Genomic DNA, 26,137 nt, shown 5'->3' on the forward strand with positions numbered 1-26,137 from the left:
CGGTCTCAACTAGAATAGCTCAGCAAGGAAGACATAATGTGTAGCAAGGATTTCACAAAAGTACAATTCGACGATAAGAGAGATAACATGAATCAATGATTCCAACTAAAGATAAGTCAACAATGAAAAGGGATAACAAAACTTCATTTAAGGTTGAGCAATTACGGAAGAGATACAACAAGCTCAATTAAGGATAAGCAATTATGGAAAAGATAATAATAACTTCAATTAAGGATACACAAGTACAGAAAAGATAGCATGGCAATAAAAGAGGCAACAACTTCAGTTAAGGCACATAAGAGTTTAATCGACAATAAGGGTAGAACATGAAGCAATTAATTCCAAATAAGCCACGTAAGGGTGAATTTAGTAAATGGGGGATTTAACATGGAAAAACAACTTCATATCTAATGAAAATAAAAACCTAAGAGTTCTAAACGATCAAATTTTCACAAATAAATCCGAGCACGTACTTGTCACATCGTGTACACGGCCTTCACATGACACAATTAGCACAATGACTCAAATCCTAAGGGGTAATTTTCCCCACACAAAGTTAGACAAGATACTTACCTCAAAGAAGCTAGGCCGATACTCTAAAATAAACTTCTCGAGTGAAACAACCTCCGGACGGCTCAAATCTAGCAAAAATAACGTCAAATCATAAATAAAATTCATAGAAAACAAACCTGGATAATAAAGCTTCGATCTTTAATTAATACTAAAAGGTCAACCCAAAAGTCAACTCCTGGGCCCGCATCACGAAATCCGACCAAAATTACAAAATCCAAACACCCATTCGATAACGAGTCCAACCATACAAGAATTACCAAATTCCTATATCAATTCGTCCTTCAAATCGTCATTTTACATTTTTGAAAGTTTTTTCTCAAAATCCTCATTTTCCCTAATTCAAACCACTAACTAAATGATAAAAATAAAGATGGAATCATGAAATATAATAAATTTCGGGTGAAGAACACTTACCCCAATAATTTGATTGAAAAACTCATGAAAACGCGCTCAAATCTGAGGTCTACAACTCAAGATATGATCAAAATGGTCAAACCCTCGATTTTGGAAAATATATTTTGCTACCCAGGTATTTGCACATCGCGATCGCGGAAATACACATGTGAGCGCGAAGAAGAAACAATGACTGCCACAAAAATGCAATACGCGATCGAGAAGAAGAAATGACACTGCCCCACGAAGAGGTACTACGTGATCGCGGAAGAAGAAAAGCAAACGCGGTTCATCACTGCCTCAAAGTAAGTGATCGTGCACATAGCTATGCGAATGAGAAGAACAAAGTGGTGGCCTCCCCAGGAGGGTCAACACTACGCGAATGCGGAAGGCCTAATGCAAACACGAAGAAGCAATCACTCACACGAACGCAATCGCGGACTGAGGCTTGCGAACGCCAAGAGGAAAAAGGATCAGCCCACCAAATGGCCTTCGCGATCACAGCTACACCTACATGATTGCAGAGAAGGACTCCAGACACCGGAAATGCAGCATTCCAAAACATAAGACAATGGCCCGTAGCCCATCCAAAACACGCCTGGGCCCCCCAGGACCCCGTCCAAACATACCAACTAGTTCCATAACATAATGCGGACCTACTCGAGGTCTCAAATCACATCAACCAATGTTGAAAATATGAATCGCACCTCGAATAAAACTTATGAATTTTCAAATCTTCCAACTTCCAAAACTCGGGCCGAAACATATCAAATCAACCTGGAATGACGTCGAAATTTGCATGCAAGTCCCAAATGACATAACAGAGATAATACAACTCTCAGAATCGCATTCCGACCCCGATACCACCAAAGTCAACTCTTGGTCAAACCTCTCAACCTTCCAAAACTTCAACTTTCCAATTTTTGCCGAAATGCTTCAAATTACCCTGCGGACTCCAAATCCAAATCCGGACACACGCCTAAGTTCAAAATCACCATACGAAGCTATTGGATTCATTAAAACGCCATTTCAGAGTCATCTACACAAAAGTCAAAACTTCGATAAACTCTTACCGCTTAAGCTTCTAAAACATGAATCTTTTTTCCAAATTGATTCCGAACCATCTGAAAACTGAACTCGGCCATACACGCAAGTCATAACACATAATATGAAGTTGCTCGAGACCTTACGCCACCGAACGGGATGTTAATTCTAAAAATAACAAGTCAGGTCATTATAGGTTTTCAAGAAGGTTAACTCAAAGTCTGCTTCCGCAAAAGCTGCTGATTCCAAATTTTATGATGTTTTTGACAACATCCTAAATGTTACTAAGGAAAGTGTGGGACTAGTCACAAGGAACCAAGCTAAATTGCTAAGACAACGAACATCTCAAGTGCAGTTCGAATTTATGGTTGTCTTTGGTTCATCATCTTAAAAAGGAACAACGTCGCCAAAGGCATCGAGAAAAGGTTTTTTCCAACTTAGCTTATTTGAGTCCAAGAAACCTTTCGTGAAAGCTGATAATAATGTCTTGAGAATCACTACTCCGTATAACATGTCCAAATATCATATTTATGAAAATTCATGTTGTTCTCCATCATCTACAATGGTGATTCATGTGATGATGACAACGCTTCGTCCATAGAGGAACAAATTTCAAACTTAACAAAAGCGATTGAAGGCTTGCCTAAACATATGTAATATCAAGAAACTTGAATTGGCAAGTTGATAGATTAAGTGGACGGCCTAATAGAAAGAGATTCCAGTCATACACATAGAAAGTGTCCAGAAGTGCAAGAGAAGATTGATTTCCCGAAACACAAGTATAAGGACTATCAAAGACAAGTATGAGGTTGTTGTCAAATCTTCTCTTACATATGCAAAACCATATGCCGCAAGAATTGATGGCTTGAAGATGCCCGCTGGTTATCAACCCCCAAAATTTTAGCAGTTTGACGGTAAAGGAAATTCGAAGCAAGATGTGGCACATTTCGTGGAAACATGCAAAATTGTCGTTTGTCGACCGGTGGACTCATCCTCAATGTCGTTTAGGCTCTCTAGTTATGTCAGTTGTCCACCGCCTTTATTTTCCATGCCCGAGATGGCCTTATGGTCAACTTCTATTCTACTTGTTGGAAGGTTCGTCCAGATCTCTTCTCGGGTCAACCCACTCAATATCCGAGAGAGGGTAGGCTTTTAGTGGCTGCAGAGACGACGGATAAGGCAACAGATGATATGTACGTGGAAATAAGAAGATCATAGATAAGTTTTTTCATGCCTCGACTCTCCCTCGGTTCGTTCGAAAATCATGGTAGTCTTTTCATGGAGATTACAATAGTTTGTTCGATCTCTTAAAGGGAATGCTCTTGATTGGTACACAGACCTTGAGTCTGGTTCCATTGATAGTTGGGAGAAATTGGAACAAGAATTTCTCAACGGTTTCTACAGCACAAGCATACCATAAGCATGGTGGAACTTACAAGGATGCGCCAATAGAAGGGAGAGCCAGTTATTGACTCTATCAATCGATGGAGGCATGCAAGTCTCAATTGTAAAGATGGACTTAATGAAGCTTCTGGGAATACAAGTCTCAACTATAAAGATAAACTTAGTGAAGCTTGTGGGATAGAATGTGCATTCAGGGTATGCATTAGGATCTACAATACATCTTGCAATGCATAAAGTCTAAGACTTTCGAAGAACTTGCCACTCGCGCTCATGATATGGAATTAAGCATGGCTGCAGTTGGGAGTGAAGGGTCATCTATCCACGAACCTTGCAAAGGAAAAGACAAGCAAGATATCAAGAAAGTAAGAAAAGTTTTACCCAATGCCGAAAATAAAGAATCCATGAATGTCAATACTTCACCTGTGAAGTTCACCACTAAGGTAAGCAAGAAGTAGAGTGTGAAGACGACTTCTTTGGTGGATAAGGCAAATCGAAAACTGACTCTAAAGGAAATGCAAGAGAAATAATACTCATTCCTTGATTCTAACATTTCCGTAATCTTTGATGAACTCCTTGGCCTAAAACTTTTTGAGTTACAAGAAATGAAACGACCAAATTATTGTAAGTATCATCGATTGGTCGACCACCCTATTGAGAAATGCTTCATCTTTAAGGATAAAGTTTTGGAGCTAGCCCATGAAGGAAAGATCACACTTGAAGATGAGAAAGCAGACACAAACCAAGTTTGTATCACTCTTGGCCTGCTTAATCCATATGTGACTTTTAATATTGTTGAAGGACATGAAGAGAAAGGCTTATCTAGTGTATTTCTGCCAATAATTATCAAGTTTGGGGACTTTGAGTATGAGGATACAAACGAATTGTTATCTCTTCATATGCCAAGTGATTAGGATCTTCAAACAAAGATGGAGACAAAGTAGATCAACTTGACAATGAAGGCTAGACTCTTGTGACTCGCTACAAAATGTCGCAAAGTAAGCTCACGAAAGGAGTTGGCTAAACGACAAAGCTTTGTGTTGTAACATTGACGAGGAAGGAGTAAAAAGTGCAATCCCATCATGTCCATCATCCGAAGACACTCCAAAGTCTTCTCATAAACCTGAGGATGCTCACACAGCCAAAATCACACCATCGTGTCCATCGTCAAAAGACCCTCCAAAGTCTTCTCATAAAGTTGTGGATACTTGCATGGCCAAAATCAGTTTCACAGATCTTCTACTTGGTGAAACACTGCACAATCGTCCTTTATTGAATATGTGCTCGAGTAGAGGATAATTAGAATTTGATAAATGAAGGATCCGGAGTCAACATTCTTCCCATTCGCACAATGAAGGAACTTGGCATCTCAACTGAGAACTCTCTGAAAGCCACTTGACGATTTAAGGATTTAATAAAGGGGGAAAAGGGGCCATACGTGCTATCAAATTAGAGATTTCCATTGGAGAGATGCAATCGAGCGCATGAATACATGTGATTTACTCAAAGACTTCATACAACACGTTGCTTGGTAGGCCGTGGATCCATGAGAACAAAATTGTCCCATCCACATCTATTAATGTTTGAAGTATCATGAAGGCAAAATCGAAAAAAAGATAGTTGGTGACAATGAGCCATTCATGAAAGTTGAGTCATACTTCACTTATGTAAAGTTCTACTTGAAAAACTATAGTGAGGAAAGTCAAAGTTGGCTCACGAAGGTTAAAAGTGATATTGCGACGACCGAGAATGTTGAGCCCTTGATCAAAAGAGTTGAGGTGGCAACTGGTAAGAAAAAGATTGTCGCTAAGGGAGGTCAAAAGCCCCCAATATGAATAAGGCACCTCTAGCAGAAATTCAAATAAAAAGGTTTACATGTCTTAATAGGTGAGCAGTATTTCTTATCCACAATATAATCCAAACACCAACCACAGGCACCCTATCTGTCAAGAATATATACGATCTAGAAGAATAAAAAAGCAGCATATTCTTGCACACATCAACAACAGCTACAGCTGCTATTTGGCTCTAGATGCCTCCATATACATATATAACACATTAGAACATAACAAATTGGTAGATATTCTTGACATTTCATAGGTCATATCTTTAATAATAAACGTGTACTTTATAATACCAAGAAATTGACATACTTAAAACGGGTCTTGGCATATGATGCTGAAGACACCCAGTGGCAAAAACCAAAAAGTAAAAGTTGAAAACATAGATAAAATAAGTGAAATATATGTATTTGCTACTACTAACACTAACTAACTATGACTTGGACTTCAAGTAGTTGTTCAGAACATCCATGACTAATCCAAAATCTGCTTTTACTTCCACAGGTGGATTAGCAAACCGAGAAGCCATATCTGTGATCTCCTTAGAATGATATTCAATCTTGGACTGAGTAAACTTCAATCCATGAGCTGTGCTAACAACCACAGTTCTATCAGTTGGAGCAATAACCCCACTATTCCTAAGCTTCATTAGTGCAGTTAAAGCAACCCCTGTGTGTGGACATATAAACATCCCAGTTGAATCAGCAAGTGCAGTAGCATCCATTAATTCTTCCTCAGTTGCCTCTTCCACTATCCCATTTGAATTCTTGAGTGCATAAACTGCTCTGTCAATAGAAACAGGGTCACCAATCTGTATAGCTGAAGCATATGTTGTATTTGCCTTAACTGGCTGAAAATTAGTCCACCCTGACTTGTAATACATATATAAAGGATTAGCATTTGCAGCTTGAGCACAAACCAGCCTTGGAATCCTATCAACTAACCCCATTTCTTGACACATTTTGAACCCTTTGTAAAAAGCATAAATGTTACCTAAATTCCCACCAGGAATAATAACCCAATCAGGCACTTCCCAATCAAACTGCTGCAAAATCTCAATTGCTGCAGTCTTTTGCCCTTCAAGCCTCAAACTGTTTAAAGAATTAGCCAAATATATAGGCAACTCTGAAGTAACTTCACGAATCAGTTTCATACATCCATCAAAATCTGTGTCAATGCTGATGACAAAAGCACCATTGGCTATAGGCTGAACCAACTGCGCCATTGAAATCTTATTTGCTGGCAAAAACACAATAGATGGTATGTCTGCAGCAGCACAATAAGCAGATAAAGCAGCAGACGTGTCACCAGTTGAAGCACAGCCAACGCCAACCAAAGGGCGTTTCAGTTTTCTTAGCCTATTCACTTGGCTAACCAAAACTGTCATGCCTAAATCTTTAAAACTACCAGTATGACTAATACCACACTGTTTCACCCACAAATCACTCATGCCTAAGTACTTTTTCCCAAATCTTTCAGCCCAAAAAAGATTGGAATTTCCCTCAAAAGCACTTACAATATCATCATCATCAATTTCAGGCAAAACCCATTCTTTCTTGGACCAAACTCCAGAGCCATAGGGCCAAGTTGTTTTCCCAACTCTAGAGTCAAACAAGGACTTCCAATATTTACCATCATATTGTTTCAAGGCCTCTAAGTCATGTTGCACATCAAGTAAACCCCCTGAATTACTTCTGTATATTATTTCATCAAGACAGTAGGATTCATCAGTAGGGGTATTGGTGGAGATAGAGTTGAAAGGTACATACTTTGCTGAAAATTTTAGAGCAGATTTCTTGGTTGTTTGTGGCAGAGTTGTTTGTTCGTTGCTAGTGGTGGTGGTGGTACAAGTTACTTTAAAAGGAAGGAATTTTGTGGGGTGGTGGGGTGGGGAGAGAATTGAAGAATGTGAAGAATAAGAAGCCATTGGTAAACACTGTGAGAGCTTTTGCTTTGGGTTTAGGTTTGGCTTTTTATTTGCAAGAAAACAGAGTAGGGGTTGCTGAATCTAACATAGAGAAGGGTGCACTCTACTACATAGATTTTGGCTATACAGATTCACACGTGTTTTATGTTTTCTAAAGGCAAGTGGATCTTCATTTTTACGTACTTTTTTGTAGTGTGTAATCACGTTAAATATTCAATTTGTGCGTTATTCCAGTTACTACTCTATTAAAAATGGTAAATTAATCAATTACTTTCCATACAGGCGTCCTTTTATGTGTTTTTATTTTTGTCAATTTCTTTATACTTTTTAGGTCATGAGCCTGTGGATATCGAAAAAAAGTATAAATACAGCCTTAACACCAAACTATTAACCTAAACATTTAAAAATAATACTAAAATTATATACTTTCTTACTTATAGTTAAATAATAAAAAAATCTTTTACAAAACAAGTGGCAGGTCTAACCTTTAAACTTGATAGGTTTAATTTTTTTGATTTTTAGCCCGGACACATTGTACTTCTGAAGTTAAGGGTTCAGAATTTAATTTTTGTTAAAAGTTTAATGATTGTTTACATATATAATTGTGCTTCATTTAACCTAAAGACTTAAAAATAAAATGAGAGATTACATATTACTCTCGTCGACACTATTTGCTTATTACTTCGAAAAGAACGATTTCAAGCTTTCTATTTTATCTTAATGAAAAATATTTATAGCAAAATTATTATTTTCTATATTACTCTCGAAGCTTTCTATATTATTATTTGGCTGTTATAGAAAAATATTATCTAAAGATATTATTTTCCTATTCTAATGCTACATATAAATGATACAAATTTATTTAAATTTCAAATCTCAAAAGATATGAGAATTAAAGAAAGTAAATATATTCATGCCTGGAGTTTAGTCATGGAGTTTTGTGGCTGCTGGTAAATAGTTAGATAACTAGATGTGTTTGACTTAGCTATGGTTTTGTAAATATTTACTTGGTGATTAATAGAGTTTCTAGTTAACAAAAACAAAACTAATACATTATTAATCCATTGAAAACTTTGTCAGATGAAAAAAGATATGTGCACGATGGAAACTTTTGGTCAATGGAACGATAGCAGTATATATTTTAATGAAATTGAGTGAAATCTTTAATTATGAAAGTAACATAATATTTTTTTTATCAAACGTAGTTCATTAAAGTTTTAAAATATTTGATCATAATTTTTTAGACTTATTATTAATAATCTTAAATATTCTACATGGTTGTTATAGGTGATAATTTTACAAAGAGCATATTGCAATGAAGATGGTTATTGATGTCATAGGTAAAAAGTTGTTATAGAGAGGTTAAAAATATAACATAAAAATTTAGTTCCGAGAAAAGTTTGGCTTTTATAGTGAATAACGGTTACATAAGAATGCTATTATAGAAAGGTCTAACTGTATATTACGATGTAAAAATAGTAAATTCTATAGAATCCCATAGAAAAAAAGATGCATCCGACCTAGCAAAAATAAAAACATTGTCTTTTATTTATGTTTGGCGCAGGCTAACATCTAATGTGAGAGCAATTTTTTTTAATTGTACTATAACGATCAGTTTGCACACTCATTCTTGCAACCTTAACTCAAAGTTTTCCCATTTTTCCTTTCTACCTCAACACTATAAAAAAGACGCTCTAATTTTCAGAAAATAATTAAAGGTGTTTACCCGAAAAATCGGATAACGTTAAATTTAGATATAGTTTTAAGGGTATATAAATTTCTTTGAGACAAAATGACAATAAAGATATTTTTTGCTATGAAATGGGAATGATGGACGGGAAGACTCGAAAATATTGGGAGAACAAGCACAATGAAATCTTAATGTATTTTTTCAGGGCCCACATCTATTGCAGTCTCTCTCCCTTTTTATAGTAGAGGGTCACTACTTTATCTATAACAACATAATAAAATAATACATATAGTGGAGAACCCATGATGGTTTGTCTCACCCTTGATTCTCGCCAAGATTCTCTCCCTTGATGCGGTTGTAACGGCTCTTGTCTGCGAGCTTGGCACTGACTCGAGCTTGATGCTAGATCGAATCCCCAGTCTTAGTTCGAGCTCGGTTCTGCCTTGGAGCATCGATATTTGGGGCCTGTGTCGATCGGCGTTGCCCCATAATCTAATTCGGACGCGGGCTCGATAATGATATCGAGTTTTGCCGTTGAATGGTCTTATAGCTCGAAGCTCTACGTCTCTACTTTGGAATTCGTCCGAGCTTGCCATGTGGATACCCTTCGATTGAAACGTCATTATCTCGACCGGTCTTTATGACTGAGAATCGATTTTGACCGTACACAGATAGTCCCCTCGTTTCTCGGGAAGGATGTGGCGAGGAACGATATGATTTCCCTGCGGCTCGATCAGATTTATGCCGACGTTTCTATCGAACCCGATCTCAACGTATGTGATAGCTGTTCCATCGGCTCGGTTTTACCGAGGCATTTAATGTGTGTCAAACGGTGGTCGGCCACTGCTGATACTGAACCGTCAAGCCTTAGTCTATAAATAGTCTTTCCACACAACTTTTACCACTTTTGCGCCTTCTCTTCTTCTAAACTTTCCTATTTATCCTCTCTACTTCGCTGCTACGAGGCCGTCCATACCAGAATTTTGGTGCTATCTATTTCTTCCTTTGCACTCTTTCCTATCATATCAATGGCGAAAACTTCCAAAACCGTACCTCAGAAGGAAAAAGCTTCTTCCTCACGGCCGTCTGATGATAAGGCGTCGGTGGAGCCGTCAGTTCATGACTATGTTCCTGGCCCGTGCATTTTGAAAACCGATTTTAAGGTGGAGAAACCTTCCTCCGTTCCGGGTCGATGTGAACACGTATCGATGTATACATGCTCTATAACGGAAGATCACCTCGAGGCCGTCCGAAAAGACTGCAACTGGGGTTCCGAGATCGTGTTGCAAATTCCGTCTTCCGATGAGGATGTTACCACTTACGTAGAGGGATTTTTAAGTGTTTACACTTATTCCTTCATACTGGGACCCGTCGACCCGGTGATTATTAATTTCTGCAAAAGGTATCAAGTCACCCTTGGCCAAATCCATCCCTCTTTATGGCATATAGTGATCTTATTGCGCTTCTTCCCTATCAAAGCCGGAGAGTTGGATTTTTCTCTGAACCACCTCATTCGACTGTATCGGCCTCAGATCTTTCGAGGACTAATCAGACTTCATCGTCGGGCATCGAAGGCATTGATATCGAGCATCGATGAAGACAAGGATCGAGGTTGGATGGGTCGTTATATCCGAGTGAGGACCCGTGATCTCATTCCGGAGGAGAAGATGTCATTCCCTGAAGAATGAAATTTTGACCGTAAGTGATTTTTGTTCACTTTTCAGGTGCTTTTTTGATTTTTTCTGATGTCCTTCCCTGATGTTCAACTGCTCCTTGGATGCCACAAGCGGTGCCCGACCTCGAGGACTGGGTTCGGAAGTTAGCCTCGACCTTCTCTTACGCCGAACGCGCTTGGCGTGATTTGGCAAAAGGCAGATGGGAGGCCAAGAACCATGGTGAGGTTTTCTTCTTGTTTCTTTCGAAGTATTCTTTGCGTTCTATTCGTTACTGATTTCCTCTTGTGCAGGCGTAACCAGGGATGTCGCTTTGAGGCCTTCGAGCGGCGAGGAAGGAAACAAGTCTCTGGTCCCTAAACAGGGGGAAGATAAGAAGCGAAAAGCTTCCTCTCGGTCAGAGGACCCCAAGCCCAAAACTCGCAGGGTGAAGAGAAAAACAATTGCCCTTTCGATTGACTTGGTCCAATGACTGAGAGAAGAAGAAGAAAAAGAAGAAAATAGCTCCTCGGCTTTGGTAGTCCAGTCTACGGAGGCCATCGAGGTTGCTAGAGTTCCCGAGCCGATGGCGGCTGTGCCTGTCGGGGTTGTTTTCGAAGACCAGAATCTCGACCGGAGTACTCCGAGCGATTTGCTCGGGGCTATGACAATGGGTGATTCTCCTTCTTTTCCATCTTTTTCTGAGGAGGCGCTGAAGGAAGCTCGAGAATTGAAGACTCCTGATATCGGCATAGGCTCTGGTGCAGGGGATCCTTTTAGGGATTATTTTACTGGAGTCGACGATAGTTCCGATATCGGTGACGCTTCTCTTTTATTAGAGGAGGCTCAGTGTTTCATTACTCGGGTAATGATTCTTCCATACTTGGTTTCTTTGTTCTTTTCCATACTTGACTCGTGTTTCTTACTGTGCGGGCCATTAGTAGGTTTCGAGTCGATCTTAGCCAGTGTGAGACCGAGCTCTGGAAGGTCTCAGGTGAGAGAGATGCCATGCGGCTTCTTTGCAGCCAAAAGGACGAAGCTATAAAGGACCTCCAAGCGGATTTGGCTAAGGTCCGTGAAAAAGGGGTCGAGCTCGATAAGCAGGTGAGCCTCGTTCTGTTAAAGTATGGGTCTGACTCAACCGTGGAAGTTAACCCTTCGTTGTCTCAGTTGCAGCAAAAGATCGAAAAGATCGGGTTACTTCGAGAAGAAGTCGATCAAATCCGAGCTGAATGTAATCGGTGGAAGGAGACCCTCGACCGCCTGGCAACAGAAAAAGAAACCATCTTGAAGAAATTATTATCGGCCGACGTTCAACTTTGAAGTGTCAAGCAAAAGGGGTCGGTTCAAGCTAAGAATATTGAGGAGCTTGAAACATAACTTGCTGAGGCTAAGGTGGAGGTTGAGTCGTCAAAAACCTTGGCGGATAAGTCCATTGATGTATATCGGGAAGATGCTGAGGTTGCTCAGATGGAGGCCCGGGCAGCGGCGAAGGCTGCCGATACTCGAGCTCATTGGGTTGCCGAACTTGCTAAGTGTAGGTCTCGGAGGGAGACCCTCGAGGAGATATATGCTCGAGGTTTCGACCTTACCGAAGAGGTAAAAAAAAGCAAAACAACTCGAAGCGAAAGCTGAAGCCTTGGCTTCTAATGATGATGATGATGATGGTAGCGAAAGCGGATCCGAGGACAGGGAAGAGCTCGACCAGGAAGCTTAGTTTCTAATTCTTCATGTTTGTACATTAATCTCGTAGGCAATTTTCGTATATATATGTATAATCAGGTCGACTTGTTTTTGTTTTGTGAAGACTTTTAATCGAATGTTGACCTTGTAGTCTCTCTGATCGATCAGATTTTTAGCCCCTGGGTTTTCTTATTGAGTCGATGATTCAAACTTTGAAGGAACATAATCCGTCGAGTGAATGATTGGAACTTGAAATATTGTAGCCCGTAGGCATAATGGTCGAGTGCGTGCTTGCTCAAACTTGAGATAAAGGTAGCCCGTAGGCTTAATATTCGAGTGATTATTTCGAACTCGGAATGTAAGTAGCCCGTAGGCTTAATGGTCAAGTGAGTGCTTGCTCGAACTCGTAATAACAGTAGCCCGTAGGCTTAATAGTCGAGTGAATGTTTTGAACTCGAAATTTAAGTAGCCCGTAGGCTTAATGGTAGAGTGAGTGCTTTGCTCGAACTTGGAATAACAGTATCCTGCAAGCTTAATAGTCGAGTGAATGTTTCGAACTCGAAATGTAAGTAGCCCGTAGGCATTGTAGAGTGAGTGCTTTGCTCGAACTTGGAATAACAGTAGCCCGTAGGCTTGATAGTTGAGTGAATCTTAATTCTGGTTCCACAATAAATCTCAAGTCATTGCACATGTGTTTATGTTTGGGCCGATCTATATGAGCGTGGTTCATTTTGACCATTTAGCTCTTACAATTTTTCCTGTTGGAACCTTGTTGTGAGATGACTTTCTTGCATCTGAACTCGATGTATTTGAGGGCCCTGATGCTCCCCCGATATCCGAGGTCTGTCGGAAAGAGGCCTCGGATATTGTTGAAAGTGCAGCACGATCGATGGTTGCCTCATTAAAAACCTTGCCGAAAAACCCATTTAGGAGAAAACCGATCTAAGGGAAAAAGAGTGCAACGCGTGCTCTTGATCGAACTTGGAATGGTAGAGTGAGTGCTTTGCTCGAACTTGGAATAACAGTAGCCCGTAGGCTTAATAGTCTAGTGAATGTTTGGAACTTGAAATATTGTAGCCCGTAGGCATAATGGTCGAGTGCGTGCTTGCTCGAACTTGAGAAAAAGGTAGCCCGTAGGCTTAATATTCGAGAGATTATTTCGAACTCGGAATGTAAGTAGCCCGTAGGCTTAATAGTCGAGTGAATGTTTCGAACTCGAAATTTAAGTAGCCCGTAGGCTTAAATGGTAGAGTGAGTGCTTTGCTCGAACTCGGAGTAACAGTAGCTCGGAGGCTTAATAGTCGAGTGAATGTTTCGAACTCAAAATGTAAGTAGCCCGTAGGCTTAAATGGTAGAGTGAGTGCTTTGCTCGAACTCGGAATAACAGTAGCCCGTAGGCTTAATAGTCGAGTGAATGTTTCGAACTCGAAATATAAGTAGCCCGTAGGCTTAAATGGTAGAGTGAGTGCTTTTCTAGAACTCGGAATAACAGTAGCCCGTAGGCTTAATAGTCGAGTGAATGTTTCGAACTCGAAATGTAAGTAGCCCGTAGGCTTAAATGGTAGAGTGGGTGCTTTGCTCGAACTTGGAATAACAGTAGCCCGTAGGCTTAATAGTCGAGTGAATATTTCGTACTCGAAATGTAAGTAGCCCGTAGGCTTAAATGGTAGAGTGAGTGCTTTGCTCGAACTCAGAATAACAGTAGCCCGTAGGCTTAATATTCGAGTGATTATTTCGAACTCGGAATGTAAGTAGCCCGTAGGCTTAATAGTCGAGTGAATGTTTCAAACTCGAAATTTAAGTAGCCCGTAGGCTTAAATGGTAGAGTGAGTGCTTTGCTCGAACTCAGAATAACAGTAGCCCGTAGGCTTAATAGTCGAGTGAATGTTTCGAACTCGAAATTTAAGTAGCCTGTAGGCTTAAATGGTAGAGTGAGTGCTTTGCTCGAACTCGGAGTAACAGTAGCCCATAGGCTTAATAGTCGAGTGAATGTTTCGAACTCGAAATGTATGTAGCCCGTAGGCTTAAATGGTAGAGTGAGTGCTTTGCTCGAACTCAGAATAACAGTAGCCCGTAGGCTTAATAGTCGAGTGAATGTTTCAAACTCGAAATGTAAGTAGCCCGTAGGCTTAAATGGTAGAGTGAGTGCTTTGCTCGAACTTAGAATAACAGTAGCCCGTAGGCTTAATAGTCGAGTGAATGTTTCGAACTCGAAATGTAAGTAGCCCGTAGGCTTAAATTGTAGAGTGAGTGCTTTGCTCAAACTAAGAATAATAGTAGCCCGTAGGCTTAATAGTCGAGTGAATCTTAATTCTGGTTCCATAATAAATCTCAAGTCATTGCACATGTGTTTATGTTTGGGCCGATCTATATGAGCATGGTTCATTTTGACCAGTTGGCTCTTACAATTTTTCCTGTTGGAACCTTGTTGTGAGATGACTATCTTGCATCTGAACTCGATGTATTTGAGGGCCCGGATACTCCCCCGGTATTCGAGGTTTGTCGGAAAGAGGCCTCGGATATTGTTGAAAGTGCAGCACGATCGATGGTTGCCTCATTAAAAACCTTGCCGAAAAACCCATTTGGGAGAAAACCGGTCTAAGGGAAAAAGAGTGCAATGCGTGCTCTTGATCGAAAGATCTTTTTCAGCTCTTGTTCGGACTTCTGCATGGATTAGTTAGATGAATATGGAAAGGTCGTGCCTTAGCAGTAGTACCATTTTAGATATGATACATTCCAACTGCTTGATAGCTGTTTGCCATTTATGATGCCGAGCCTGTATGATCCTTTTCCAACGTTCTCGAGCACCTGGTATGGTCCTTCCCAATTTGGTCCTAATTTTGCTTCGTTCGGATTCCGAGTATTGATGGTGACTTTTCTTAACAGTATGTCCCCGGGCTTGAAATGGCGGAGTTTAGTTCTTCGATTATAGTACCTTTCGATTCGTTGCTTTTGGGCGGCCAATCGGATGAGGGCAGCTTCTCGTCCTTCGTCCGATAATTCAAGGCTGGTGTTCATAGCCTCGTTATTTGATTCTTCGGTCATGAATCGAAATATGGGACTAGGTTCACCGACTTCTACTGGTATCAATGCTTCGGAACATATACTAAGGAGAACGGGGTCGCCCCCGTACTGGATTTTGACTTTGTTCGGTATGCCCAAAGGACTTCGGGCAGGATTTCTATCCATTTTCCCTTTGCGTCGTCCAATCTTTTCTTCAGGTTTTGAAGAATAGTCTTGTTCGTTGATTCGGCTTGACCGTTCCCACTGGGGTGGTATGGTGTTGATAATATCCTTCTTATTTTGTGATCTTCGAGGAATTTTGTGATTTTGCTGCCAACGAATTGCTTCCCATTGTCGCATACTATTTCGGCGGGTATCCCGAATCGGCATATGATATGATCCCAAATAAAGTCTATGACTTCTTTCTCTCTTATTTTCTCGAACGCCTGCGCTTCAACCCACTTAGAAAAATAGTCAGTCATAAATAAAATAAATTTGGCTTTACCTGGGGTCGACGGCAGAGGGCCGACGATGTCCATCCCCCATTTCATGAATGGCCACGGGGATAGGACCGAGTGAAGTTGCTCCCCGGCTTGATGGATCATTGGCGCAAACCTCTGACATTTATCACATTTACGAACAAATTCTTTGCATCTTTTCCCATATCGATCCAATAATACCCTGCTCTGATCACTTTTCGGACTAATGTGTCGGCACCGGAGTGATTGCCACAAGTGCCCTCGTGTACTTCCCGGGGGATGTAATTGGTATCTCCCTGACCCACGCATACCTCCATCGGTCCATCGAATGTTCTTCGATATAGTGTTCCGTCCGCAGCCAACGTAAATCGAGCAGCTTTAGTCCGTAGGGCCCTGGAATCTTTAGGGTCTGAAGGGAGCTTTCCATTTTTTAAGTACTCAATATACTTGTTTCTCCAATCCCAGGTTAAGCTAGTAGAATTTATTTCGGCGTGCCCATCTTCGATTACCGATCTTGAAAGTTGGACGACATTCCCCGAGCTCAAATCACCTACCTCGACCGACGATCCCAAATTTGTGAGAGCATCGGCCTCATTATTCCGTTCTCATGGAACATGCCGTAAGGTCCATTGTTTGAAATGGTGTAAGGTGATAAGCAGTTTGTCCAGATACCTTTGCATCCTACCTTATCGGACTTCGAAGGTTTTATTTACTTGACTCACCACCACCAAAGAGTCACAGTGCGCCTCAATGACTTCTGCTCCCAAGTTTCTAGCTAGTTCGAGACCTGCAATCATGGCTTCATACTCGGCCTCGTTGTTAGTTAACCTGATAGTTTTAATAGCTTGCCTAATAATGTTACCCGTGGGGTTTTTTAAAACTATGCCTAACCCGGACCCCTTTATATTCGAAGCACCGTCCGTAAAAAGGATCCATACCCCGGACGATATACCTGATATCAAAAGGAGTTCCCTTTCGACTTCGGGTATGAGGGTTGGCGTGAAGTCGGCCACAAAGTCTGCCAAAATTTGAGACTTGATGGCCGTACGGGGTTGATATTCGATATCGTACCCACTGAGTTCGATGGCCCATTTGGCCAATCGGCCTGATAGTTCGGGCCTATGTAAAATATTACGGAGTTGGCAGGTGGTTAATACGCTTATGAGGTGACATTGAAAGTACGGCCTTAATTTTCTAGATGCGCTTACCAGGGCAAGTGCCAATTTTTCTAAGTGCGGATACCTAGTTTTCGCTTCCCCTAAGGTCCGACTTATGTAATAAACGGAAAATTGCGTACCTTGCTCTTCTCGAACTAGGACGCTGCTTACGGCGACTTCCGATACCGCCAAGTACAGGTAGAGCTGCTCGTCCACTTTTGGAGTATGAAGCAGTGGTGGGCTCAAGAGGTATCGTTTTAATTCCTGTAACGCTTGTTGGCATTCCGGTGTCCAGGCGAAGTCGTTCTTCTTTTTGAGTAGGGAGAAAAATTTGTGACTTCGATCCGATGATCTTGAAATGAACCGGCCTAAGGCTGCAATTCTTCCTGTTAACCTTTGTATAGCTTAAACGCTGTCCACGATGGTGATGTCTTCGATGGCCTTGATTTTGTCAGGGTTGATCTCAATTCCCCGATTTGAGACCATGAAGCCGAGGAACTTGCTCGAACCGACCCCGAAAGCACATTTTTCGGGGTTGAGCTTCATGTTATATTTCCTCAGAATCTTGAACGTTTCCTGCAAATGGGCCAAATGGTCCTCTCATCCTTTATGAATGCGTGCTTTTCCTCGGACTGGGGCCTTCTTTTTTTCTTCATCGGTCTGAACATAGGGTTCAAGCTTAACTGGTGCGCCGTTATGTCCAGCGGGATCCCTGTTATATCTTTCTTTCGGGCCAGTGTTCGATCAGTACGATTTGCTCCAGTTCCTCAATTGTTGATTTGGTGGCATCGAAATCATCAGGGGTTACGAAAGATCGAGGGATCCATTGATCATCATCGTCTTCTTCAACGTTCTGCTTACCTGGCTGGGTCGAAGCCGATGTCTGTGATTGCTATTTGGCGCTCTGCTTCGAACCTGATCCTTTTATCGGGGAAGGCGAGGATATTGATTTTGCTTTTTCGACGGAGAACATTTTCTTTGCGGCCAGTTGTTCCCCGTACACTATTTTGACACCTCCCGATATTGGGAATTTGAGGACCTGGTATAGGGTCGAGGGTACGGCTCTCATGTTGTGGATCCACGGCCTTCCGAAGAGGGCGTTATATCTCATATCACCTTCGATCACGTGAAACTTTGTTTGCTGGATGGTTCCGTCCACGTTTATCGGTAGGGTAATCTCGCCTTTAGTGGTTTCACATGCCATATTGAATCCGTTTAGAACCAGAGTTATGGGTACGACCTGATCTTGCAGGCCGAGGTGTTCTACGACCCTCGATCTGATGATATTGGCCGAGCTACCTGGATCAATTAACACACACTTAATCTTAGTTTTATTCATGAGTACGGATATTACCAGTGCATCGTTATGGGGTTTGATGATTCCCTCTGTATCTTCATCACTGAAGGATAAAGTCCCTGTGGGTGTATAATCTTGAGTTCGAGATCGCTTCACAATCGACATTTTAGTGCGTTTAAGCATCGGTCCCTGGGGGGCATCGACGCCATCGACGATCATGTGAATGACGTGTTGCGATTCTTCTGGCTTGTTTTGTTTGCCGAATTCCTTGTCTCTAAAATGGTTCTTCGCCCTATCACTCAGAAATTCCTGAAGGTGCCCTTTGTTAAATAGGCGGGCCACTTCCTCTCTTAGTTGCCTGCAATCTTCCATTCTATGGCCATGGGTGCCATGATATTCGCACATTTGATTGGGATTCCTTTGGGCAGGATCAGTTTGCATAGGTCGAGGCCATCTAGTGTCTTTGATGCGTCCGATGGCCGATACGATGGTGGATGTACCAATGTTGAAGTTATATTCCGATAGTCGAGGGACTTCTATAGGATCTGTATATTTATCAAAGCCGCTCTTGCTCATAAGTCCCCGAGAATTTTGCCCCCGATCAATCCTTCGGTTGTTCCGAACCGTATCACGTGCTGAACGATTGTTCATCCGATCTGTGTCGTACGGTTTGTATCGGTCTCTGTTCGACCTTTGTTCTCTGTTGGTTTCCCTTTGATTTTTAGTGGTCGTGTGGTTCTGACGTACGGGCCCATACGGAGCTCCCAATTGATCATCTTCGACCCTGATTTTTTATTTGTACCGGTTGTGTACATCTGCCTAAGTTATTGCTGGGTACTCGATCAAATTTTGTTTCAGCCGACGTGATGCTGTCGAACTTAGCCCGTTCAGTCTTTGGGTGAAAGCTTGTATGGCCCAATCGTCTGTGACCGGTGGCAAGTCCATACGCTCCATTTGAAATCGGGATACAAATTCCTTCAGCATTTCGTTACCCCTTTGTTTTACTTTGAAGAGGTTCGATTTCCTTGTTGCAACCTTTATGACACCAGCATGTGCCTTTACGAACGAGTCTGCTAACATGGCGAAAGAATCAATGGAATTTGGTGGTAAGTTGTGATACCAGATCATTGCTCCCTTTGCGAGGGTCTCTCCGAACTTTTTCAACAACACGGATTCGATCTCATCATCCTCCAAATCGTTGCCTTTGATGGCACATGTGTAGGAGGTGACGTGTTCGTTAGGATCGGTCGTACTGTTATATTTGGGAATTTCGGGCATACGGAATTTTTTGGCGATTGGTTTTGGAGCCGCGCTCGGGGAAAAAGGCTTTTGTATGAATTTTTTCGAATCGAGCCATTTTATCATATTTATCGACCCTAGCGTTATACGTTTCCATTTTTTTGTCGTTGGCTTCAACTCGCTTTGTGAGTTCCTCGAGCAATTTAGCAATTTCAGGAGCGGTCCCCGATTCCTGCTCGTTTGATTTCACTACGGCGGGTTCCGTTCTGGGGGTGACTTCTCGAAGAAGCGGATTGGAGTTCGGCCTGCTTTGCGTATGAGTTCGGCTCTGCAACTGAGCTATTGCTGCTTGTTGGGCTTGTAACATTTCGAAAATCATATGCAAGCTGACCCCGATTTCCCCCGTGTTGTAGGTGTCTCGGGCTATGGATAGAGCACCGCCCTGAACGCTTCTTTCCGGTTCAGAACGCTGATTCGCTTCTAGAGCTATTTGCGAATTGATATCCAATGGTACTTCGGCTCGAATTTCACGTTCTTCGATTCGAGCCTCGTTGCCGTTGTTAGGTAGCCTTCCGGCCCCGGGCACCAAGTTGTTGGTTTCATCTTGAATGCCGGCTTCGAGGTCGATAGGTAGAGCTATTGCTGATTCAAAGTTGTAAGTTGGAGTGTACTGTAGATTTATACCAAACAATCACTGTTACCCTTAGCCCCACGGTGGGCGCCAAACTGTTTACCCGAAAAATCGGATAACGTTAAATTTAGATATGGTTCTAAGGGTATGCAAATTTCTTTGAGACAAAATGACAATACAGGTATTTTTTGCTATGAAATGGGAATGATGGACGGGAAGACTCGAAAATATTGGGGGAACAAGCACAATAAAATCTTAATGTATTTTTTTCAAGGCCCCCATCTATTGCAGCCTCTCTCCCTTTTTATAGTAGAGGGTCACTACTTTATCTATAACAACATAATAAAATAATACATATAGTGTAGAACCATGATGGTTTGTCTCTCCCTTGATTCTCGCCAAGATTCTCTCCCTTGGTGCGGTTGTAACGGCTCTTGTCTGCAAACTTGGCACTGACTCGAGCTTAGTGCTAGATCGAATACCCAGTCTTAGTTCGAGCTCGGTTCTACCTTGGAGCATCGATATTCGGGGCATGTGTCGATCGGCGTTACCCCGTAATCCGATTCGGACGCGGGCTCGATAATGATATCTAGTTTTGCCGTTGATTGGTCTTATAGCTCAAAGCTCGACGTCTCTACTTCGGAATTCTTCCAAGCTTGCCATGTGGATACCCGTCGATTGAAACGTCATTGTCTCGACTGGTCTTTATGACTGAGAATCGATTTTGACCGTACACAAAAGGATACTCAACAAAAAACATGCAAAAGGGTCACATCAACGAGTTTTTAATTTTCCCTCCCTTTTTATATGTCTCTTTCTTTCTCTTAAAAATAAAATAAAATTTGTAGTGAGATAAACACGCGAAGAATAGTGGAAGAATGGGGAGATCCATGAATGAGGATGGGGATGATACATGTGTAAGCCCACTCGGCCCACTCATTAATTTATATATATATATATATATATATATATATATATATATATATATATATATATATATATATATATATATATATATATATATATATATTACTATTATAAAAGCATGAATACAATGTTGGTTTACAAAAATAATCTTATAATATTAAGTATAATAACTCACAATGAAAGGACATAAGTGGAATTCTAGACATTAGTCTTGTAAATCTATTAGTTTTAAGGCATAATACTACACGTTAGGATTCTTATTAGGAACCTATAAGTATAATTACTCTCGGGCATAGACATATAATACTACATGTTAGCACGTAAACTTAATAACTTTAGGTTAGGTTTCCTATTAGTATAATTACTTTTGGGATGGAGACTTTTAGGATATACTTCCTAAAAATTCTTATTACTAATTTAATTTGAAAATATATTATATTGTCCTATTACTAATTTAATTTGAGAATGTATTGTGCTGTCCAAATCCATTAAGAAAAAAAGAAGAGCATCTATCTATCTATCTATCTATTATAAATGTACGAATACAATATTGATAGACCAAAATAGCCTTAAAATATTAAAAAGAATAATTCATAGGGAAATGACATAACTGTAATTACCTATTGTTTGGTCTATAATACCTTCTATGTTAATTTTTTTAATATTTAAGATTTTAAAATTAATAAAATTTTGACTATTAAATTCCTATTAAAAATATGTAGGAAGGTTTAATAAAATTATTTTCATAAGAATCCTCAGTATTGGCAATATATTACCACTCCATAATGTCCAATACCAATAAAAATAAAAGTAATGTTAAATGGACTGCATAAAGCATTAAAATTGAGAGGAAAAAATATCTCCACGACAATATATTTTTATATTATTTTGAAATGCTTTTTACTCAAATAATATTTTTTTATTATCTTTCGTGTAATATTGCAAAAATATACCCCAATTATTAAAGAAGAAAATATTTAAGAATATAAATGTGTGAGAAAGAGAACGAAAAATGGTTGGTAAGAGTCAATACCACTAATAATTCTACAAAAATCAAGATCTAAAAGTAGAAGGTTAGATCGATCTTTTTACTCTTTAAAAATAAAATTTATGGTGGATAAAATTATAATTATGATTAAATTTACAAAGCAAGAGATGAACTAATATAAAGAATCTGAATCAACATAAAATAAATTATTTTTATTTAAGATCAAATAATTAAATCTTTCAATTAATTATTAGCAAGAGAATCCAATCTAATTATTTTTTAATTCATCATATGAGTAAATTATTTTTCAAGTGAAAAAAAAATCTTAGGGTACATAAATTTATTCCATAAAAAAATTTAAAAAATTTAAAACACAAAGTAAAAAAGGTTAGTATAGTATTAAGAATCAAAAGGTCATACAAGTGTTTGAGGAAGCATATCAAAGCTAAACCCTAAACAAGAACAAGCTTTCAAGACTATACTATAAAGAGCCAACCATGGTATAGCAGGATTATCCTTTTTAAATGCCTCCGGCAGAATCAAAATGATATTTCTGTGTCATACATTACTTGCAATTGTCAGATAAAGAGGCATGATATTGTTAGCAATAATAACAAGTGGTGTACCAGGAATGATTTTATTATGAGATCGTACAACTCAATTTTAGATTTGATATACCTCTTCAAACAATTAAAAAACCTATCACAAATATATCAAAGCAGAGCAATAGTGGTAAATTTACAAGGAAAGGAAAGTTGATAATATGAAATGAAGCGCTTATGGCTAAGCGTCCAATGAGCGAAACAATTGCTCGCAGGTTTAGACATAAATTGAATATCAATGAATCGTTTGGTGGAAAAGTACTGGTTTGGGAGGTGATTTCTATCAAGTACTACCGGTAGTTTCAAAATTGACGAAAGTATAAAGTGTGAACGGATAACTTGCCAAAATTATACGTATGGCCTCAAATGAAAAATAATTCAACTGACAAGAAATATAAAAGTAATAACAGATCCAACATTCAGTGACTTCTTGCTTCGTGTCGGAAACGAAAAAAAACATTCAATAAAAGATGATTTGGTTCTTCCAAGATACTTGGTTATCAACCATAATGGTAATAGTAGTGCATTTAATAAAAAAAAAAAAATTCATCATTAGATTAAAATACAATTTGTGCATATTACATGCTGGAAATTAAATAGCTATCTTAGCTAGCAGAAATGAATATGTTGCTCAACTAAATAAAATGTTGATTGCTAGGTTTTATGGAAACAAAATATTTTTTAGTTTTTAACTCAGCAGAATATGATACCAACAATTACTACCAAGAAGAATACTTAAATACTTTAATACCAAATGACCTTCTACCATACATGTTTGTTGTCAAGTTCATTATCTCTTACATATATTAGTGTCACCATATATATAATAGATTAAATTAAAATTGATCTTTCATTGCAGATAAGTTGATTTTGGAGAATTCTCTTCGACATTTTGACGATTGTTGTATTATTATACATAAAACTTCTCTATTTAATTAAATTTTGTTGTTCCTTTATATAAATAAATATTTAAATCACCATAGTGTCATTATATATATATATATATATATATATATATATATATATATATATATATATATATATATATATATATGAGAGAGAGAGAGAGAGAGAGAGAGAGAGAGAGAGAGAGAGAGAGAGAGAGAGAGAGAGAGAGAGAGAGAGAGATTGCAACCATTTACCACTACAATATTGAGAAACTAGAGGAAACTCAAAACTCTGCCGGATGGGATCTCATTCCTAGCTTCACTATGAAGTACTAGACCAAGATTGTCACAAATGGGATCTACCAACTTTGCTTTTCTTTTTTTAATTTAAATTCACATAGTTAACCAAGGAAGGACTAGTAACATAAGGCTATTGGAATTTGAACTTATGTCTTCTTGTTGTTTCAATTTATTTCAGTTTTCGCTAATTGAAAATCAATGCTAAATTGGAATCGAATAGTTTTAGCTTTTAAATCAAAATTTGGATACTCAAAACCAAATAAAAAGTACACATTATACATTGTAATTTTTCTTATACAAAATTATGAAAGGTAAGACATCTGAATTAAGAAGTAGCCTTAGACCTCATTTGTTTGCACTTAATGGAGGTCTGAATCTTAATCATTCAGATCTCATATATTAAGTGCGTTTATTTTCAAAGTCTGAATCTTAATTATTCAGATCTTAATCGTTAAGTGTGTTTGTTTTTTTTACTTCACAATCACTTAATGGGTCTGAATAGGCATGAGACTTAATTTCATTAAGATGCTATCATCCATATTCATTATTAACTGCCGTCACCGCCTACCATTATTAACTACCACCATGCCACCCACCACCACCATCATCCTCAATCATAGCCGCCACCATTGTCGACTACCACCACCCACCATCCCCACCACTCCCACCACCATCATTAACGACAACCAACACTCATTTACCTCAACTACCACAGCTAACCATCCCATCACCATCAACAACCATAGCTGGCACTGCCAATCATTATAAACTACCACCACCCACCACCATCTTCCTCAATCACAACTACCACCACCACCCGCCATTATTAAATATCACCACCCACCACCACCATTCTCAATCATAATAGCCACCACTACCAATCACCACTAACTACTACCCTAAACTACTACCAACCACCGTTTTTAATCAGCATTCACAAGCACTACCATTAGCCATTACCACCAGCAACTATCATATTTTAAAAAGCTATATATTTTAGTGATGTAATATTAGATTAATTAGTATTTTATTTAAATTTTATGTTTATTAATTTTTAAATAAACGTAAATTTTATACATTCAGATGTTAAAAAATCAAACAGTTTTAATCATCTAGTATTCAGATCTTAATACACATTTTGATATTCAGACGTGTATTCAGATTCAGACATTTTAATCTTTAAAAAAAAACAAATGAGGCCTTAAACTCTTTAGGTGCTATAATTAGTAGCTAGCTCATCTGAATTGAGAAGTAGCCTGCATTAATTAAAACTATGGAGACTGTTTTATTCCTCATAAATAAGGGTGACCTACTACGTAGGATTTGGCAGTAATATTTTACACGGAGCAGGTTTTTCTGGTTTCTTTCCCTTTTTTTTTTTCTTCAGAAAACATCGTCTCTGTTTTTATTTCTCTTGGGGGGCTCCAGAATTTACCCCTTACCTCTAATATGCACAGAAATCTGAATTATTTACTACTCCTACTATATGCTCCCTCCGTTTCATATTATATGTCATGATTTTCTTGTATACGTTTCTTAAGAAAAATTAATTAGGATGAAATTTTGACTATTTTACCCTTATTCATGTCTTAATATTTAATCTTTCTTCATTGGTATTTGAATAAAGTTATCCATAATCGAGGTATTTATAGTCTTTAAGGATAATTATTACTAAGGGTAAAAAAAAAAAAGATAATCAATTTTGTCTTGAACTTCTAAAGTGACAAATAATTTGAGACAATTATTTTTAGTAATCACAACTGATAATATGAGACGAAGGGAGTAATTTATATACACGAAAATGGCCAAAAATATCCCTAACCTATTCAATTTGGTTTATAAATATCTCCATTAACCTATTGGTCCACCATTGCCCTCAACGTTTTCTGTAGGTCCAACATTACGTTTTCTTTTGACTTTAAAATTCCCCTAAAATGCTAAAATTAAAAACAGGACAGCTCGGTGCATTAAGCTCCTGCTATGCATGGAGTTTGGGAAAGGTCGTGCACAAGGGTCTATTGTATGAAATCTTATTCTGCATTTCTGAAAGAGAGTGTTTCCACGGTCAAACCACGACCTCCTAATCACATGGCAACAACGTGTGATTGGTTCTGGTGTAACCCAATATGAATTAAATTACCAAATTTGTATGTATAAATTCGATCCACCCATATCATTGAACACGAATTTAATATTTAACCCCCGCCTCGATTATTTCTTCTTCCTCATACAATATCTTTCCCTGAAGTTAACAACTTTTCTCAACAAAAAATTCAAAAATTCAAGAACACAGATGTTTACCCGTAAAACAGTACAGTTAAATTTATACGTGGTTTCTAGACAAGTGAATTAATTTGATCCTGAAATAATAGAAGAATTGAATAAATATACAACACTTAGCCTTGAGATGAAAATGAAATAGC

At 39.1% G+C, this 26,137-nt stretch overlaps 1 protein-coding gene across 1 annotated transcript; it reads right to left on the reverse strand.

Moving 5' to 3' along the window:
• Positions 1-5,519: 5,519 nt before the first annotated feature.
• LOC104110295 (threonine synthase, chloroplastic-like) lies at positions 5,520-7,291 on the reverse strand. Its single transcript, XM_009619759.4, has one exon. The coding sequence runs from the start codon at positions 7,177-7,179 to the stop codon at positions 5,686-5,688; it is 1,494 nt and encodes a 497-aa protein (XP_009618054.1). The 5' UTR covers positions 7,180-7,291; the 3' UTR covers positions 5,520-5,685.
• Between the last annotated feature and the right edge of the window lie 18,846 nt (positions 7,292-26,137).

The sequence above is a fragment of the Nicotiana tomentosiformis genome, chromosome 5 (genome assembly GCF_000390325.3).
Source record: "Nicotiana tomentosiformis chromosome 5, ASM39032v3, whole genome shotgun sequence".
Classification (NCBI taxonomy): domain Eukaryota; kingdom Viridiplantae; phylum Streptophyta; class Magnoliopsida; order Solanales; family Solanaceae; genus Nicotiana; species Nicotiana tomentosiformis.

Excerpts from the sequence above, each read along its gene's own strand:
- LOC104110295 (XM_009619759.4), bottom strand. The coding sequence starts at position 7,179 with ATGGCTTCTTATTCTTCACATTCTTCAATTCTCTCCCCACCCCACCAC.